The 20,796-nt window shown below is 47.1% G+C and overlaps 1 protein-coding gene across 2 annotated transcripts in view; it reads left to right on the forward strand.

Annotated features, from left to right (window-relative positions):
• The window catches only part of xmas (RRM_XMAS2 and SAC3_GANP domain-containing protein xmas), a 580,140-nt gene that overhangs the window by 69,590 nt on the left and 489,754 nt on the right, over positions 1 to 20,796 (forward strand). For both annotated transcript variants that reach the window (XM_065450653.1, XM_065450654.1), the window contains 2 exons: positions 2,756 to 2,880; positions 8,238 to 8,462. In XM_065450653.1, coding sequence (XP_065306725.1) covers positions 2,756 to 2,880; positions 8,238 to 8,462 — 350 coding nt within the window. The remainder of the gene's footprint in view (positions 1 to 2,755; positions 2,881 to 8,237; positions 8,463 to 20,796) is intronic.

A 20,796-nucleotide genomic window follows, 5' to 3' on the forward strand; every position in this document is an offset into this window, starting at 1 on the left:
TATGACGTGTGGTCATGTGTGCGTAGGGCAGACTGGGAGATGCATTAACACTAGGTTAAGGGAGCACTTGTCTAGCCTTAAAGGTCGCCCTAGTACGCATTTGGCAATGCATTGCCAAGAACATGGTTGCTCCCCTTGTCTTACTAGCACAGACATTTCGTACAGGCATAAGAATCAAACCGCTAGGGAAATCGTGGAAGCATACTGGATTGAAAAACAAAAAGAGAAATGCATCAGCCATCCTTCTGTTTCATTGTTAGATAAAGAAAATTCGCTTCTATCATCACATCTTTAACGCATTTTATTGTAAGTGGTTGTTTTTATGCACTTTGCTGTTTTTAGTATGACCGGGTGGCTTTTGTCCACATCTTTTTTATCACAAGTGTTATATGTAATATTGACGTTGCTCTTTTGACTTGATGGCGCAGATCAGCGGGCATCATATGCGCTGTAGGGTGCTCTGTTAACTAGATCGCGCAGTTCTGTGGGTATTTAAGAGTAGTTCTTCAAAAATAAAACCGGTTGTTAGAAAGCGCTCGTCCTTGTGTTGCCCCTATTCTTCGTCCCTGTTTGTTTGCGCACAAGTATCAATATGAATATGTTCCAACTAGGCTGACTCGCAGTTATGCTTCAGCTTAATTGGAACTTTCAGTTTATTGAAACTGACGCTGTGGTCCCGTCAAAGATTTGTATATTCCAGTGGGTGAAAGTGCCTGATAATTCGAATGCACAGGCATTTGCGGTGGTTAATTTGAACCTACTGCGCGCCAACAGTGCTCTCAGCAGCGCGCCAAATCGTGCTGCAGGGCTTCCGACCAGCATTCTTCCGACCCTGTCATAGAGGAAAAGCTTAGGAGAGACCTCTCAGCACCGCACGCTAGGAGAGAAGAAAAAAAATCTTAAAAATCCCGTAGCTGCACTTTGTGCACAGCCGTGTACAGGCGCGCATCATCGATTATGTCTGTTAGAGACGGGTATCCTGTACAGTGAGCGACCGATTTTCAGGACGACCAATTATTCAGACACCATCATGGCACCATCATGTACGCCATAGAGTCAATGTACGAGAGCTACTAAGATTTCAGGCACAAAAAACCTTTGCCGTTGGATTTTCCGGACTTTTTGCATGACTGTAGGTCTGAAGCGGCATTAGTTAAAACCAGCACCGCCGCCATTTTGATTATCTAGCCGCCTCGAGCTGGCCTTCTCGCAGAAGAATCCGCTGGCAGCTGTAGCCACAGCGCAGCAATGCTAGGCCTAGCTAGTTCATCATTAGACATTTCTTTTAACTGCGTGGAGAAAGAAATGAGGACACACGAAAGAAACACGCCACACCACGAGTGCAGACTGCCAACTGTTTATTTTTGGTAAGCAAGCAGGAACCTCTACACGTGTCCACATCATCACTCTCACATGTGCTGATAAATAGCGTAAAAGTTATTCGCTATATTTTGAGTCTTTTTGCATTCGTGATGCCATTTCCACATTTGTTGATTGGTGTGATATTCACCGTTTGTTATGCATTTTTTTGCTCTTTTTTTTTTGCTGTCTTGGTGGTTGCAGCGTTCACACTCCTCAGTAGGCAAGACAGCATATAGAAGAGGTGGACAGAGAGACTGATGGTTATTGGTGAAACCAATATTCCAAATGATATAGTCAACCTTCTCAACAAGGGAGGAAATACGAACTTGAGTGCCAGGTTCCAGCACAAGAGCTTCTGGCATGGAATCGGCAAGTCGCAAGAAAAGCGCCCCAAGAACAGCACGAGCGTTGCCTGATAGATGGTGTAGACAGCCTACAGAGAGTTGCCCCCAAGGCCGAGACTGGTCGACAGGTCCGAATGTTGCAACGTGTGGTGTCTTTTTTTCAAAGACAATGAACTCTGTCTAATGCAGTCTGATAAGGAAGGCGCTTTTGTAGCTCTTCCTAGGCAAGCCTTTAATGAAAAAGCATTAGAGGCAATCAAAAAGAATTTTAAGCCTGTAAAAATCAGCTTATCAAAAATTAGGAGCTTCCACTTTTTAAGCTTCCACTTTATCCCTGTCAGAGACACACACCCCATCCTGAACGAATCGGGTCACAAGCATGCACAGATACGTATATAAATCTACCACATGAGCTGGAAAAACGTGATACTATGGTAAAACTGAGAACCGTGTCAGTGAAACAAAGCCATTTAAGAAATGCAGCTTTTTTGAGAGCAGATTTACAGAAGGCATGCTTATGCAATTGTCATTCTTAGCAATAAAATAGGCTTCCATGACCTTCCTTTACAGTTTACCCTTTGATCTAGACAGCAAGACTGTGTTTTCAAATTTCTGCGTGCACCCACATTGCCTAAAGTGAATATCAAGGGGACCGCCATTTCTACCACGTACAGCCTAACTGTGCTCTCGGACCCTTTCATTAAAACAACCCAACGTGTGCTCTTTCACAGGGCAAGAGTATTAGAGTGGCAGAACGAGCGCCGAAGAAAGGGAAGCATAGTCGAGAATTCGGTAGGGTGATGAATTAGACAAATTCGCAGCCACAGCTTGGAATGAGCTAACACAAGACAGGGCTAATTGGAGATTGCTGGGAGATGCCTTCATCCTGCAGTGGACATAATCATAGGCTGAGGATGACTAGACCTCATTTTCCCTTCAACTTGAGTGACCCACTGTCACTGGTAATGTGACAAATGAAGCTCGTCTACAATAAATGCAGTGAAGGCGCTGTGATGATGGGCAAGGTGCCCCGGCGGGCTCTGTTGCAGGGTTGGAGAAGCAGAGCGACCTGGCCACCGCACGGGCCACCAGGGGCGCCTGCCCCGACATGTGCCCCGAGAAGGAGCGCTACTCGCGCACCGACAAGAAGTGCCTCTCCTCTTTCGAGATCCTCGTAAGTTGTCCCCGCTTTTACATGTGTCCCTTTGGCATGTGTTAGAAAACACCGATTAACTACCGTTGATGGGTTGACTCGTCGTGACACAGGTTGCACTACCACGTAATTTTGACAAATAAATGATGCAGAATGTCTTTTGCAATCTTTTCAGCAAGAGTGATAAAATCACTACAATTAAACCCATTTACAATGAGCTCGTCGGTTTCACAAAAAGGGGTTGTATCAGTAATTCGTTGAATGTGGACTCGTCCTTCAAAATGCAAAAAAATGTATCGCACTGTAGCTGGCAACAATTCACTGTACCTGGCAACAATTCGACGATTAGACGCCACTCTGGCTCAAAATTAGAATTTTCAGTACATTTACGTTTGTTTGCAGCACTTTCCTGCACCTAGCTTAGTCTGTTAAAGAACATTGCCTGAAGAAAGAAATGTGGCACCGTGAGTCTTTCAAGAAGGCACACAGCCGGTTCCACTTACCTGCAGTTTGGGAACTGCGAGTGTATCTGCCGCCATTTCTTGTTCCTTCGAGAAATTGTGTTATATTTTATGATCAGTGGATGACGAGTGGATTCTGCATTCGACAGCAAATTGTTCTAGTTGGCTGGAACCAGAATTAAACTACTGCAGCGTGCTGGCATGCACCTAGAGGGCGAAAAAAAGTTAGGCTTTTCTATGTTGCTTCAGGTGAAAAAGTGAAAAGTTTGACAAATATAATGCCATCGCAAACCATTAGCAACAACATAATTGAACTGTCAACAAACTAACCGCTGTGTTTTTGCAGCTTTGTGTAGCAGTGGCGCATCGAGCCACTTTCTCGCTGACCCTGGCTGCACGAATATCGATAGTAGTGCTTGAGCTGAATAGCGATAGCAACGTGCCGTCTACCTCGGCTGACAATGTAGTGGACTTTGTCTCCGTGAGCTCCAAGTTCATTGAAATTGGTGGGAAGCGCCCTAATGGCGTACATAACACACTGCACATGTTGCTGCGCGGGAAATTGCTCGAAAACAAGTGCCACCACCATAGCTTACGAGATTGAGTGCGGTGCCACCAAAGCGCTGCAAGGAAAACTCCGTAGATGTGCTGCCGTCGTGGCCTCAGAGATTGTAGGCTGCGGCCACCATACGCTGTAGTTCTTCACCCTGAAGCAGGCTTGAGATATGCGTTGAAGGTATGTTTATTCTAGCATGGTTGAAAGTGAGCGACTTTCCTTACGGCTTCTGAAATCTGCGCGCGACGCTTGCTTGTCTCGGTGATCGAATCTTCGTTGCAGTGTGACTGGAACTGGGATTTGTGCTGCCGTGCTTCAGAACTTTGCATGCTCCCGTCTTTTACAGCAAGTGGGTTTGTAGCGTTCCTTGTAAGGTGCTGATAAAAATACTCTTGGTATATCTGGACACAGTTTCAATAGGTAGGGTCGCGAACTTGTCAGTGTTGTGAAATGGGGGTCAGTATAACAGGGATCATTATAAATGGGTTCAACTCTATAGGTGAGCTGTGAAGCTGACCCTTTCACGGCTCACCTAAAGAATATACAAGCAGCAATCAAGTTCACCGTTGAAGTGGAATCTGAAGGGCAACTGCCGTTCTTGGACACCCTTGTGCATCGAGAAGGGCCAAACCTGTTATTCAAGGTGTTTAGGAAGCACACTCACACGGGCCGCTACCTAAACTACACATTGGTGCACCCTGCCTCGCAAAAGAGGGCTGTTGTCGGCTCTCTTCTTCGTCGGGCAAAAAACGTGTGCACAACAGCGGAAGACCGCATGGCGGTCAATGCACTTTTGCGGAGAAAATTAATGGCTTGTGGATACCGTGAGTACGTCATTGACTCAGTAGGGCGCCAGCCGGCTCGCACAGTACCCACCCAGCCTGGACCCCCCAAAAGACGGGCTTCGATTCCGTACGTCCCCGGCATAAGCGAGACTCTTGCACGCATCCTGTGGTCATATGACGTGCAGGCTGCGCACGTGCCCTCCCGGAAACTTAGACACGAGCTCGGGCATGTGAAAGACCCTTTGGAAATGGACAAGTTCCCAGGCGTGGCGTATGTCATTCCGTGTGCGGACTGTCGGTATGTCTACGTCGGTGAAACCAGCAACTTCAAAACAAGACTTAAGCAACACATGAATGACGTCCAGAAAGACACGTTGCATCGAATGCCTTGGCCGAACACTGCGCAGCCACATCACATAAGATAAACTGGGAAAAATCTCGTGTGATTGCCAAGGAACAAAATCATTCTTCATGGCTTTATCTTGAGTCCCTAATCATCCAAACCATGGCGCACACTCTTAATCGCAACGAAGGCAATTTGCCGCCCAGGTATGCCAGGTGCTTTAATCATGTTTTGAGACTCACATAAAAAGGGGCGCCAGCTGTGCCGCTTCTTTCATTGTGAACAAGGCTCCCGTGGGGGAGCCGAAACGTAAATAACTATTTTAAACCATTTTTGGTTGATGTCCAGACCTCTTCCTTTTAAGTATTTTTACATAGGGTATAACAACCCAGTAAGTGATTCGATATTGCTCAATGACTGGTGAAGTGGTTTTAGTGATCATTAATATGGGTGTGTGAATACTCTTATCCCCGAATCAAATCGAATTTGGACACTCAAGTAATTCAATTCGTGGATCAGATATCTACTACCACATTTGCTTGCAAATGGTCGCACCCCTCAATTTCTTGTCAAAATTAAATTTTTAAAAAATTTCCTGAGTAATGATCGCACCCCGACTTTGCTGCAGCGATATCTTGTGTGCCAAGTCTAGCGGATGATGATTGTGCTTACCATCTGTCTAATGCTAAGCAACTGACTCTTCAAGACTTGCCTAGTAGACTGCACGCACCAAACAGATTCTTAAGCTGATGCCCCGTTTCATTCCCTTTATCACCTTCGCACTCCAAGAAAAAATAAAATCTACAACCAAACTTGCCTTTGCTTTATTATTTGTTGACTTTACGATGGTTGTGGTCAACAACCACAAAAAAAAGAGGCACCTTTCAATTCCTCCCGTCTGCACTTGAGAGCATGCAACAAATTGTGAGCAGCAACAACAGTAGCCACGTTTACGTTGATATGGTAGAAGTGTACCCTATTAATTCGCCAGCACTAATAACAGAGCTACGATATTCACCCACGTTTAGCGGAAACGTTCCTTATTGGGATTGTAGTGTAGACCGATGCTACAGTTTTTTCATGTTCGCAGCATGCCTGCCATGTGTTTCTATGTCAGTGGCAGCTGAGCACGTTCATCTCTGTTTCTGTCCCCTCAAAGTGGACTTAGCTACATTATCACCACAGACTTACCAATAGTAACAATATTATTCATTACTGACATGGAAAAAAACTGTTTCACTGCATGTAATGTTTTCATGAGAAAAAAAAAAAAAACCCGTTTGACTTGCTTCGTCAGTTGCCATTTTTCGTTTTGATGTCCAGCACTGTTACAGAGCTGCCTGTTAGGTTGACCCATTGTCATCCCTCAGCAAACGTGTCCCAACCTGTTCCCACAGAGACACCGCATTTTTGCCATTTTGCAAGGCGGTAGTGTGCTTTGTATGTAGTTGTCTGTATGTTTTGGTGCCATTTTACTATGGGACGGCATGTAAGTTTTACGGCCATGTTTTGTTCAAGCTCGAGGCTGCTGTCTATTCACTGGAGCATGGCAACCGTGCTGCCGGCAGGCATTTTGGCATCGATGAAATCTGAATACAGTACTGGAAAATGGTTCGATATAGTCGGGTTCGACTCTGGTACCATTTCGATGATGCCACGCCGCATGCCGATACGACACAGGTCAAAATGGTGTCGTCACTCGTGTACTTCAGTTGGCTACTGGCGCGGCTAGTGGCGGCTGCGATAGACTTTTCTAGATGGCACTAGCTTTGTACCTTGCCTGACATAAAAATTGTACCAGCGCAAACACATGCAACCACAGAGTACCAAGGACGAGACACAAGCGCTGTGTCTCGTCCTTGGTACTTTGTGGTTGCATGTGTTTGCGCTGTTACAATTTTTATGTCAAGTATGCACCGACTCGCCCAGAAAGTTTTAATTTGTACCTTACCATTTTCAATTACAAACTGGCATGTTTTTTAAAATCCTTGAACCTAAGCTGGCCCTAGAGTTTTACATATAATTATTTGAAATAAACTATTGACCTAAATTCGAATAAATACCGTAATGTGTATGTTTCTTAAAAAGGAAAGCCTTACTCATCTTTTATTTTTAGTTATGTTCATGATAGCTTGTGTAATAATTCTGACCCACAACTTGCTGGAGTCTTGGGTGCTAAAAATTTGTTTCATGGAAAACTTACCGCACATAATGATGACACTCCTAAATATGCGTAAACTTTTTGACAAAACAAGTGTGGTAATTGAACGAGTAAATACAATATGTATTTCATTTTTTGAGTATTCGGTATATTCGGCATGCACATGGAGCCCGTTGTCTTTGATGCCATGCCAGTGAGCGGCTCATTTGCATGTTTTCATAGATTAGGTTGCGTGTCGAGCCAAGTATTACCCCAGCTCATGCGGGAGCAAACTTTTCTCTGCGAGCGCTTCTGCCCCGCTGCATTCACTCGCCAATGTTAGTGCGATTCGGGGATCGCATACACAATGCCCGAACTCCAGAATTTGTAGAATGGCGCGGCATCAGCTCTGTCAGTAGCTGTCAGTGTGTCGCATTATCGGAACAGTAATGCGATGTTGACAGAGGGGATAGCAACGAAACATGAGGATGAACTGTGTGTTCTGTTTCATCTTGGCAGCAGCAGATGGCATTCTGTTGCAGCAAAATGTACACCTTGTCTTTTTTATCTGGCATCGATGCAGACTCCTGATTTATTTTGTGGACAAGACAGGCAGGTATTGCATCCAGAGGTGGCGAAAAACTGTGTGCGGAATTTTAGTGCAAATTAGTGGGTGGGTTAGCTGGAAGAGTCGCGTGTATTCCTATTTGCTCAAGACTGCGATCGCGTGTTCAGACCAGCATGTGTCCGTTAGTGGGTGATTGTGCTTCAGCAGTACTCGTGGGATGTTGTAACAGAAGGCCTTTCTTTTGTACACTCGAAATGGGCAAGAGAAAGTTACGTCAATCCTCAAGTCGTGTGGACAGTACCTTGAGCAGTGGATTCGAGCTGCAAGTGATTTTGTTCACATCAGACATCAGAAGATTAGATGCTAAGATAACTTGGGAACACCAGCTGATGCCTTCGGTAAGTACCCCTTAATACAACAAAATGGGGACGAAAGATTAGGTTGTATGTCTAGCCAGCATTTGTGCACAGTGGCCTCTAAGGACATTTATAGTCACCATGTAAATTCGACGCTTGGCTTATGCAGCCCGGCAGTGATGGGGTGATGGACCACACGCGTATGGTCAAGGAGTACAGCCGCTCCTCTGCTGACCAGGAAGAGCCCCTAGCTCACGAACTGCGGCCACCCCACGTGCTACGACACACCATGGACTACCTGCTGGTTCACCTGATGGACTCTGCCTCCGGCACAGCGCCAGCCATGGGAGAGTGGTACGACTTCATCTGGAACCGGACACGGGCCATCCGCAAGGTGAGACATGCTCAGCCTTCTCTGGCCCAGTCATCCTCCTCAGGGCAGTGCAAGTTACTCGTTGCTGTTGTTCTTGCAACGCTGCCTCTGTTGCCGCTTCCGCACTTGAAGGGGATGTTGAGACAGGTCCCTTTCTACTGACCTTTCTCGGCATTTTCCCAGTGCACTTGGGGTTCAAGAAAACCTGTGGAAGACAATGTTTGTTTGTTTAGCTGTGCGAATTTCGAATCAAATTAAGAAAAAACAAAAACAAATATCTAATTGAATATAAGGAAATTTATTGCAGACATTTATGCCTCCAATTAATGTGCGAAACAACACAATGCTGCAACCCGCCGTGGTTGCTCAGCGGCTATGGTGTTGGGCTGCTGAGCACGAGGTCGCGGGATCGAATCCCGGCCACGGCGGCCGCATTTCGATGGGGGCGAAATGCGAAAACACCCGTGTACTTAGATTTAGGTGCACGTTAAAGAACCCCAGGTGGTCGAAATTTCCGGAGCCCTCCACTATGGCGTGCCTCATAATCAGAAAGTGGTTTTGGCACGTAAAACCCCATATTTTTTTTTTTTTAACACAATGCTGCACATGCTAAGGAGGCTAATCGCATTAGTTAAGGGGGGATGTGGGTCTTAAAAAGCGAAAATCGAGAAAAAATTGATTTTTCAGAACTACTTGTTTCGGCATCTGTAATGCCTAATGTACACCGTATCAAAATGATTTGCCTCGAAACGCATCCTAAGTGTCGGAAAACAATTATTTTGGCAGCGCGGACGGCAAGACACAGCCCGAAAATCATGCCGAAACATCGGAGTTCATGGAGCTATTTCTCATCTTTCCTGCCTCTGAGCGCCGCCATCTTGGTATCGTTCGAAAGCTCAAAGTTCTGTCTTTCAGTTCCTCACATCCTCGCCGACAGTGGCTGCATAGAAAAAGTGAAAACATAAAACAATCAGGGACCAGTCTGACAAAGCTTGCGATGCATGTGGCCCTCTTATTGGCTCAGTGCGCCAACGTGCTAGAGGCGCCTTCTGATTGGCTGTTGCTATGGCAACTAGGCCTAGCAGACGAGCTTGTCTGCTAGGCCTGGCACTGGGTCGCTTCGAAAACCGCTTATACACCTTTTCTTTCTTCATCATATTACAAATGTTAGCAGCAAATGGACCCTCTCTAAAAAAAAAAAAAGTTTGAAACCGAACACGCGTCCACAAAAAGCGGTGCGCAAGCCTTCTCTGCTTCCTACGGCAAGAAAGAGGAAGCGGTTATCCCAAGGTTCAGACGAGCCAACAAGATCGCGCCGGGGATAAGTAATTGCGTCGCGCAATCTAGTACCGCATCGGCAATAACGCAGCCGGCGAAGCTATCCGTTGCACTTTATCCCCGCATGTAGGTTTACTTTGGAGACCACAGAGGATGCGCCGATGCCCGTGCCTCTCGTGCGTACACATGTTCGTGTTGGTGCATTCCAGATTCTGTTATGAGCCGAAGAATTCTGCGTTAATAATTATGTTGTAATTACTGTATCCCGGTTTTCAAGCTCGAAATTTATATTTTCCTAGTTTTTTTCTAAATCTTTTTGTCAAGTATAGCATTTTTAAAGTCAAATTTGGGATCAGAACCGTGTCCCTTCTACTCATTCAATTATCGTCATTCTTATTTTCTCTGAATGCAGGAAAGTCAGAGAGTGCACAAAAACTGATATAGTATCTTAGGACACTGAAATATTGTTATGTAAGAAGACGCAGATGAAAAGCTATATACAAGTATATTTACAACGTAATACGCCGCACTTGGCCAAGAGGCAACAGCCCGCGCTAGCCTCGAATCGTCGTCGCCTTCTTCTTAATGCTTGCCTCTTTGTCATTAGAAATACTATTCCGTAGCACTACCCCCGGCGGCAAAAGCGCCGTCCCGGAGCGGCTAAAGGCCGGAGTCTGAAGCAGTGTAGTAGGCCTTGAGCCTACTGACGTGCACGACATCACTAAATGCCAGAGTAGATGATGAGGTTGAGCTCACAGGAGCAACTTCGTATGTCACAGGCCTCACCTGGCGCAGCACGCCCTGTGTATCGTGAAAGGAGCTTTTCTGAAAGTCCGACGTGAGGAGAGGGCGACCACAGGAGCACGAGCGCACCAGGCGAAAACTGTACGTCACGGTGGCGGGCGTTGTACTGACACTGCTGAGTGGTTTGCGAGTCTGTCAGTCGAGCACGGGCAAGCTGGCGTGCATGGTCGGCGAGGCTGATGGCGTCGCGCGCATACTCGCTTGTTAAGATCGCACTAGGCGGAAGTGCCGTGTCATGGGGCAAGGTCGGTTCGTGACCGTAGAGTAGATAAAATGGAGAAAATCCGGTGGTGTCGTGCCGGGAAGAATTATAAGCAAGTGTGACGTAAGGAAGGGCAATGTCCCAGTCGTGGTGGTCCTGGGAAACGTACTTGGACAGCATATCAGTAAGAGTACGGTTTAACCGATCTGTCAAGCCATTGGTTTGAGGATGGTGTGAGGTAGTCAGCTTGGGTTGAGTGGAGCAGGAACGCACAATGTCGGTGGTAACTTTTGAGAGGAAGTTACGACCATGCTCAGTAAGCAGCTGTCGCGGGGCGCCATGAAGTAAGATAATGTAACGCAAGAGAAAGTCCGCGACGTCAGTGGCGCAACTGGTAGGGAGAGCCCGCGTGATAGCGTATCGGTTGGCGTAATCAGTTGCGACGGCTACCCATTTGTTCCCAGAGGATGACGTGGGAAAGGGACCGAGGAGGTCTAATCCAACATGAAAGAACGGTTCCACAGGGACGGTGATCGGCTGGAGATGACCGGCAGGTAGTACCTGAGGTGTTTTCCAACGCTGGCAAGTATCACAGGCAGCAACATAACATCGGACGGAGCGAGCGAGACCAGGCCAATAGAAGCGGCAGCGGATGCGGTCATACGTGCGGGTTACCCCAAGATGTCCTGCACTGGGTGCGTCATGCATCTCAAAGAGCACAGTCTGTCGTAGATGTTTTGGCACGACAAGAAGATCAGATCCGTCAGGGAGGAAGTTCCTTTGGTACAGAATGCCACCCTGGAGGAGATACAGGCGAACGGATGCGTCGGAAGGTGTAGAGCGCAGATGCTCGACGAGTGCTCGCAGTGATAGGTCTCGGTACTGCTCAACGGCAATGTTAGCGAAGGCAGACACAGAGAAAATGCCGTTGGCGGTACCGGGTAGCGAGACAGGCAGTCAGTGTCCTTGTGTAGTTGGGCAGATTTGTAGGTAACAGTACACGAATATTTTTGGAGGCATAAGGCCCAGCGACCAAGTCTTCCTGTAGCATCTTTCAGTAAGCATAACTACCAAAGCGCGTGATGGTCTGTGACAATGGAAAGGGGTCGGCCATATAAGTATGGGCGGAACTTCGCAACTGCCCAAACTAGAGCCAGACACTCAAACTCAGTAATAGAATAGTTGCGCTCGGAGGGTGAGAGGAGCCTCCTGGCGTAAGCAATAACACGGTCATTGCCGCGCTGGCGTTGTGCTAGTACTGCGCCAATTCCGTGACCGCTGGCATCAGTACAGGCTTCGGTAGGGGCAGAAGGATAGAAATGGGCCAGAATGGGAGGCGTTGTGAGAAGGTCAATTAGATGCAAGAATGCAGAGGCCTCGTTATCGCCCCACTGGAAAGTGGCGTCTTTTTTTCAAAAGCTCGGTTAGGGGTCGTGCTATGGCTGCGAAATTTTTCACGAAACGGCGAATGTAGGAACAAAGGCCGATGAAGCTGCACACATCCTTGACACACTTCGGAATGGCGAAGTGCGTAACAGCATGGATCTTGCCTGGGTGCGGTTGCACTCCGTTCGCATAAACGAGATGCCCAAGCACGGTAATCTGGCGACCGCCGAATTGGCACTTCGATGCGTTCGGTTGCAGACTGGCTCGACGAAAAACGTCCAGGGCTGCCGAGAGGCGCTCGAGGTGAGTAGCAAGCGTTGGGGAGAATACTGTAACGTCGTCCAAGTAGCACAGGCACATGGACCATTTGAAAGCGTGAAAAAGGGAGTCCATCATGTGTTCGAAAGTGGCAGGGGCGTTACATAGACCGAACGGCATCACTTTGAATTGATAAAGACCGTCGGGTGTTATAAAAGCAGTCTTCTCGCTGTCGAGATCGTCCACGGCAATCTGCCGGGAGCCGGAGCGAAGGTCAATAGAGGAGAAGTAGCGAGCACCGTGGAGGCAGTCAAGGGCGTCATCAATCCGAGGTAGGGGATACACATCCTTTTTGGTAACCCTGTTAAGGTGCCAATAATCCACGCAAACGCGCCCTGAGCTATCCTTCTTTACCAGTACAACAGGTGATGTCCATGGACTACATGACGGTTCTATGATCTTCTTGGCAAGCATTGTGCGAACTTCTGCGTGAATAACTTGACACTAAGCCGGTGATACTCGATGCGGGCGGCAATGAATAGGAGGGGTATTGCCAGTATTAATGCAATGTTTAACAGCTGTAGTTTGGGCCAAAGGACGATCGTTAAAGTAAAAAATATCGTGGTAGAAAAACAGAATGCGGTAGAGCTCACGAGTGTGCTCTAACGGCATGTCGGGCGCAATAATTTTCTTTAAGGGGGGACACCCCACTTAAATTTTCATTTTTTATTTGGGGTCACAATTTGATAAAATTTCCACCACTTATGTATTTTGACATGCTGATTTCAAATATTCAGTTGGTTTTCCCATGTAACAAGTACTTTACAAAATATAAGCAATTCATGTTTTTTTGTATGGACTAATTCGGAGGCAAGTTCTCTCTACAATGCTGGCTGTTAATGAAGGAGACTGGCACATCAAAATGATGTTGAATGATCAGAGGTTGCAGTGCTACAAGAATGAATGTTCTAAACTGATTTATGCCGAAGTTACAGCATGTCAAACTTTTGTAAGCAGAAGGCATTAGTGAAACTTTGGAGAAATTATTACTTTTTTCAAAATTTCTGTAATGCTATTTGTTCACATTTTAGGCCTACTGCACTCCCAATTTGTCTACCTTTCTGACGAAAAAAGAATTATTGCAATAAGATGAGTAGAACCAGAGATATCGTCACTCCAAAACTACACTACAATCAAAAATGTCATTTTGAGAAAACGAGAAAAAACATTTCAGGACATGTTCATGGTGATTATGGCAAATGCTTGAATACTAAATTGATCAAGGATGATACAGGGGTCCAACCAGGCAAGAATGAAACTTTCGCTTCTTTAAGGGGGGACACTAATTCAAATAATGTTCATGATGTTTTCCATCAATATTCATGAAACTTTCCATTCTTGTTAAGACTTTTGTGCTGATTTCAAATATGTAATTATTTTTCCAATAGGCCATTTAGTTCTGAAGATAAATGAAATTCATTGTTCATAATTTGCAGAAACAATAGGGGAAAAAATGTGCTACGAAATTTGTATTGGCACATGCCTGGGTACTAGAAAACATAAGGAACATATGGGTAGGAATACTTTTTTGATATATCAAATATTAGTAATTTTATAGCAATTCAATCTTTACTGTTCGAATTGTGGCTACCCTACTGTCTGATCTAAACAGAATTGAAAATTTTTAAAGCATAAATTCCGAAATCTGACCTTTCACTTGTACCATTGTGTACAAGTGAAAAGTCGGTGTTTTGAGAAAACGAGAAAAAAGGAATACATTCACTTTTAATCAAAAGTACAGAAATAATTTTGCATTATTTTGCAGTGAAAGAGGCTAAAAGCCACCAGGAATGTAGTCGCTCTGATCACAGCCACCCAAATGCGGCAAAAACATCGTTTAGCGCCGTTCGCCGATTCCCGGTGGCTTGCATCGCGCACGCGGCAAGGTTGTTCACGAGGGTCGAGCTCCATGCCGACGCAATATCGCCGCAACACGCGCACGTGATAACGATCTTTATGGCGAGGCCACATTACCGTTCGCTTTTGCCTACTGCGACGCTGCCGCTGCACACCTTGCACTTGACATCAGTCCGCTCACGGAGTCCTACTGAGGAAAGCGAAGCCTGCCTCGGCGTCGACTGGCGCGGCTGCAACGCCGTCGGTGCGAGTGAGCAAATCCAACACCCGCTTTGTTGCTGGTGTTGACGCAAGAACTCGAAGTTTTTTTGAGCATTCATCTCCCTCTGCAACAAATCCGCACGCTGCAACGTTGCAGTGTCACGCCGAACGCGGCCGCTGTCCGTAACGATTTCACCCATTTGTGAGCTGGCTAGGCCTACTTCGGCATCGTCTGTGGTTTCGGCATCATTTGCGGTTGGACGCTAGGTACTCTCGATGCTTTCAGAAGGAATGGAGCGCTTTTTAAAGTTATAAGCTGATCGCTTCTTCTTTTTGCCGAACTTGTGCCTCGTGGCGAACTTTCCCGGTGGATCGGACATCGTTGGGCATGGTGCCAACCAACCTACGAGACGCGCAGTCGGGTCGCCTCCGGAGTGGAGCAGACGATGGGAACCTCGCGCAGCCAACCACAGCACGCGTTTTTGCTCACGTGCACTAGTCAACGAATCGGATTGCGCGTTCGGGCTTTTTTTCTCCCCGGATTTCAACGTCACTGGCCTACCGACGGAGTCACTTTTGGCGGGAAATTGAAGAAGGAAGGCTCCTCTTTCCAACGAGACCAAGATGGCTGCGATCGCGCGCGTAGAAAAAGAGCTACGCGCCTCGATAAAAAGGGCTGTTTTTGTGCGGAATTCAGCTCACAGTTAAGTTATAAATTGATATTGCGGACGAAATACTCTTCCCTGAGATTCGAAACTTGGTGAATTAAAGGAATGTTAGCTGTAGATATAGAAAATTTCGTTTTCAAAAAGTCGATTATTTCGCAATTTTTTTGCCGCAAAGAGCCATGTCCCCCCTTAAGTCGGCGATGGTACAAGTTGCCGACTGCGATGGTAGAGTAGGATCGGCTGAATTGTCGTCTACTGCAATAGATGCTATTGAGTGATCCTTGAATGAGCATAGCTGGGCCAGAGACATTCCGCGGGGCAGCACTTGTGTCGTCAAGCCAAAATTGACCACTGGCAGGCAGATGCGATTCGCCATAATAGATAAAACGTTATGAAGTACTGTGATCCCGTGTGTGTGTAGGACGTCTTGCATAGGGGCCACGATGTAGTGACCGTTGGGCACTGGTGGGGATGACACTAAGTCAACATAAGTAAGTGCCGAAGGTGGCAAGCGAACAAAGTTGACGGAACTGAGGCGACTGGGGTGTGGTTCAGCGGGATCCAGAACAGGCAGGTCAAGGCGGAGAGTACTGGCGGAACAATCGATGAGAGCAGAATGTGCAGAGAGGAAGTCTAAGCCGAGGATGATGTCTGATGTCTGGATAATGATGGATGATGGAGGTGATTGGGCGATGACTGTGAATAGCACGATAGTAGAGCGATCGGTGAAGGAGACGCGTGCGGCATACATACCAATTAAGGGGGCTGTTCCGCCATCGGCGACACGGAGAACAGGCATCGTTGTGGTCGTGATTATTTTCTTCAGGAGGTCACGAAGGTCAGCGCTCATTACTGACAAATGCGACCCAGTGTCTATAAGAGCAGATACAGAAACACTGTCGACTTGCACGTCAAGAAGGTTCAGATGAGTGGGCAACGTCAGTAGGGAGCAATGCAGCGTCATCTCAAAGCGCTGCATCGTCTAGTTTTCTGGCTGGGAGCGGCGCCCAAAGGGAGTCGGCGAGAAGGAGCGATGGGGCTGGGGAGAGCGAGGTTGTCGTCGTGTGGGCGAAGGTGAACGAGAATAGGGGCTGTTAGGCGCAGGGAAATCAGCGGCGGCGTTATTGGAGTGTGCGGCACAGGGACAAAAAGGGCCACCTGAGGGGCAAGAGTAGGCAGTATAAGCAAACCGGGTCAGGGAAGTCCAGCGACTGCGACAGTGCCGAGAAATGTGCCCGATTCGACGGCAGTGAAAACAAATGGGCTTGTCGTCAACAGTGCGCCATTCAGATGGGTTGCAGAAACGTGGTGGTTTACAAGAATCGCGGGACGGGGCGGAATCGAAGAAGCCGAGCGGGTGTCAGGGTGATGGGTCGAGCAGATGGTGTGAAGACCCATGTTTGAGAACCTCTCGCGGACAACTGCCTGGATCAGGGAAACCGTGAATGCAGGTGCGTTGGAGGGGCTGGAGTCGAAGGCAGCCGGATAGGCGGCCTCGATCTCATGCCGGACGATCCTTGTAACATCACCAGCGTTGCTGGGATGAGGAGCGTCGGCACATGAAGATGTCGCTGGGGTGTTGGGCAAACGAGCAAACTGCTGGTCGATACCTCGGCTTCTAGCGAGTTCCAGGCGGTGGCACTCTTTTGTAACTGCATACACCATTGCGACGTTGTTGAATACAAGCGTGTTGAAGGCGTCATCGGCAATGCCTGTAAGGATGTGGGATACCTTGTCGGACTCAGTCATGTGTCCATCAACTTTGTGGCACAGAAGCAAGACGTCCTGAATGTATGCGACATAGGGCTTTGTTAACCTCTGCACACGGCCGGAAAATGACTTCTGCGCGGCAAGTTGGTGATCTTAGGGGTTGCCGAACAAGTCTCGGAGCTTTTGCTTGAGCGAATCCCAACTGGTGAGCTCATATTCGTGTGTCCGAAACCAAACTCGAGGTGTGCCACCGAGGTTAAAGAGTACGTTGGCGAGCATGATAGTAGGGTCCCACCGGTTGTTGCGGCTGACATGTTCGTACAGGCTGTTCCAGTCCTAGACGTCTTCCCCATCTTTGCCCGAGAATACATTAGGATCACGAGGAGCAGGGAGAGTGATGTAGGTCGTCGGAGTGGCGGCAGGTGTTGGAGGCGGCTGAGTCGAGTTGTCATTGCTGGGAGCCATGAAGGAAGGCTCAACATACCCTCCTCTGCGAAGCTCCGTCACGAGGTACAGGGAACGTCCACCTCCACCAGATATGTTACGTAAGAAGACACAGATGAAAAACTATATACAAGTATATTTACAACGTAATGCGCCGCACTTGGCCTAGAGGCAACAGCCCGTGCTAGCTTCCAATCGTTGTCGTCTTCTTCTCACTGCTCGCCTCTTCGTCATTAGAAATACTATTCCGTAGCAATATTTTGAAGTTCTCTAGAAATCGCCAGCAAGAATTCACATTTGTAAAGCTGAATGCAACCTTATAATTTCGTAACTTCGGCTAAAGTACAGATATAAACATCGAAGTGCTAACTTGCAGTATTTGAACATCCAGGAACATACTTGCTTACTTTTAGCTTTCCTGTTGCAGTACTTTTTTTGCAAATCATGTGCCAAATTGTAACTACTTGTTTATATTGACTGTAGAAAAAAACCTAATTGCACATTTTTTGCATGTTTGTTGCATAAACTTGTTGCATATTTGAAAGCAAGTAGCTACAGCACCTAGCTGTAAAGTTAACATACTGATTTTCAGCATGTCAGAATGATTGTATATGCGTCCATTTCTTTTGTCTACATCAGCAGTTATTCTTTCTTGTTTATTTTCGTTTGCATTCCTGAGAATTGTATTGCGACCGCGGTGGTAGCAGAGCCATCAATTTCTTACAAGCGCGAAATGCTCAAACCATGTCTGACTGATCAAAAAAGGCACCACTGTAGATTAAATGAGACATAAAATTCCCAACTCTCTAGCATTTAGGCCCACAGTGTTCCCAGAAAAACTACGGGGTCATTACCCTCCACTTCCATTTCCTCCTTCTCATTAGCTCTAGTATAACCGCCGTCAAGGTCACCTGCTTTGTACGAGGCTCAGAGCGGTATTGATATGGCGGCGTGACTGACTATTCTGAATGGCTACCCGGGAGCGCTAGTTTTCAGACTCCAATGGACAAGCAGATGCGACGAGCGGATGATATGCGACTCGGGACCTCTCGTTAAGCGCTGAAAACTTTTCCTTTTCTTATTTTTACACACAAGTGTTAAGTGTGTTTAAATTCAGCTGAAATATATTGTGTACCTAGGCGCGTTTAAGTGTGCATGCGAGATTCGGGAAACAAGACGTTAGGACCACGGAGAATTGAAACTACCATATTTACACGATTGTAAGTCGACCCCGTTTTTAAAATTTGAAAATCTGAAGTTGGGGGGTCGACTTACAATCGAAACCAAAACATGGCCCCGCCAAAAAAAAAAAAAACCGATACCAACGGGAGCTACAACGTAGTTGCAATTTTATGTTTGCTCTATGGCCCTACCCGTATCTTTTCGCTATCCTGCGCGTTTGTTCGCTTTTCGGAAGGGTTTTTCAACATTTTTGAGTCTCACAGTGCATGCAACACTCACGGGGGAGTGTCGATAGCTGATGGAAGTGCCGCTGTTCCCATTTGCGGCGGTACCCTCAGAACGGCGGCGTTTGCGGGGAGTATCGGTAGTTCATGGAGGAGCAGACACCGCTTGCGGGTTTTTCTTTCTCTGTTTAAAGGCATTGGTATTGGTTTGACAGGTTCCACTTGACTGCCAGCTACGTGCTACTTCTGTGCTTCCCCTGTCGTCATGAGTGCTCCAGGCCCACTAATCGTTCGGCGCTCGTTCACAGCAGCGTTCAAGAGGGCTGCCATCCTTTACGCCGAAGAAAAAAATCACTGCGCAGCGGGCCGCAATTTTGATGTTTCTAAACGGGTGGTGGGAGAGTGGCGACTGCAGCGAAGCGAAATTTTCACCTGTAACGGCAAGTGAGAAATTTCCCACTTGCCGAAGTCTGGACGCTTTCCGGAGCTGTAGGCTATGCTTGCGGCGTACGTCGCTGAAATGCCTGATCGGTCCCTACCAGTGAAGTGCGACGTGGTCATGAAACAAGCCCGGACCTTCGCCTTAATTTTAAGGTTCTGCTCTGCCGTGAGTACGAGTAGCTGGCGGCAGAAGACTGAGAAATTACGCCAACCGGACCTTTGAAAAGAGCCTCCCTGACGGCTGTGTGTGGTTGGGTGCATTTGGCGTGGGCTGCTGTTCTGCAAGATGTCCTGGTGCGGTCGTTCCAAATTTGAAATTTCCCTGGACCACGACGCGCTGTGGGACCGCAGCAACGATGACGATGACAGCACTAGTGAAGACGAATAGTCCAGTGACCATGTCACCTACTAATAAATTTTCGTTATCGAATGCGCCCTCGGGTATGCTCTCTTATTAATTTTTTTTTCCGGTCAAGCGATATGGGGGGGTCGACTTACATTCGAGTCGACTTACAATCGTGTAAATGTGGTATATCGTGCAACACGAAATCTTTACGAAAAAGGCTTCGCAAAAACACTACCGAAATACCTTGCACATGCTTTCTCGTGACAACACTAGAAAATATAATGCACACAAATTCTCAACATCTGCACCTGCCGTGATGCCCTCTTCAACTTTAACGATGCCCTCTTTAGGGCAATCAAATCATCGGGTCTTTTAGGCATGTAGGGGCCCTCTGGGCCGTACTTATCGGCGACAAGGTAGCCTTGCTGCCTGCGGGATTATTTTACTGAGCTATGTCAAATGCTCGGTTGCAGTAGTCGGAAGTCCAAATCCCCACCCCCTGTTTTTTTTTTTATTTGAAATTCTCCAGTGCACTACCAAGATTCCGGTACGCTCGATGTCATGAGGCATTGCGTATACAGGGTGGCCAGTTTATCTAGAACATTCTGTCCACCATCCTTCAACAAATCTGCTGTTACCTGATCCTCCCCGGCTGCCTTCCCCCTTTGCATATCTCCCAAGGTTTTCTTTACTTCTTCCGGCGTTACCTTTGGGATTTCGAATTCCTCTAGACAATTTTCTCTTCCATTATTGTCGTGGGTGCCACTGGTACTGTATAAATCTCTATAGAACTCCTCAGCCACTTGAACTATCTCATCCATATTAGTAATGATATTGCCGGCTTTGTCTCTTAACGCATACATCTGATTCTTGCCAATTCCGAGTTTCTTCTTCACTGTTCTTAGGCTTCCTCCATTCTTGAGAGCATGTTCAATTCTATCCATATTACACTTCCTTATGTCAGCTGTCTTACGCTTGTTGATTAACTTCGAAAGTTCTACTACAGTCGCCGACCGATTTTCCGGACTCCAAAAATTCGGACATGCCCGATTATTCGGTCAGCTTCGCGGCACCGCCGTTCTCCCTTTAGACCATAATGTATAACAACTGCCGAAAGTTCGGACACCTTGCAATCTCTCGTCTGATTTTTCGGACACTCCTTTAGCCAGCTCGGTCGAGGGCACCATGCACCGACTCTGACCGGTGCATGGTTCGACTTGCTGAACGCCATTTTGTTTTGAACGGAGCTTCCTTGCTGCCCCACGAAGTGGCGCTACTGGAAATCCCCGCTCAT

This window comes from Dermacentor albipictus, chromosome 5 (assembly GCF_038994185.2).
Source record: "Dermacentor albipictus isolate Rhodes 1998 colony chromosome 5, USDA_Dalb.pri_finalv2, whole genome shotgun sequence".
In the NCBI taxonomy this organism is placed as follows: domain Eukaryota; kingdom Metazoa; phylum Arthropoda; class Arachnida; order Ixodida; family Ixodidae; genus Dermacentor; species Dermacentor albipictus.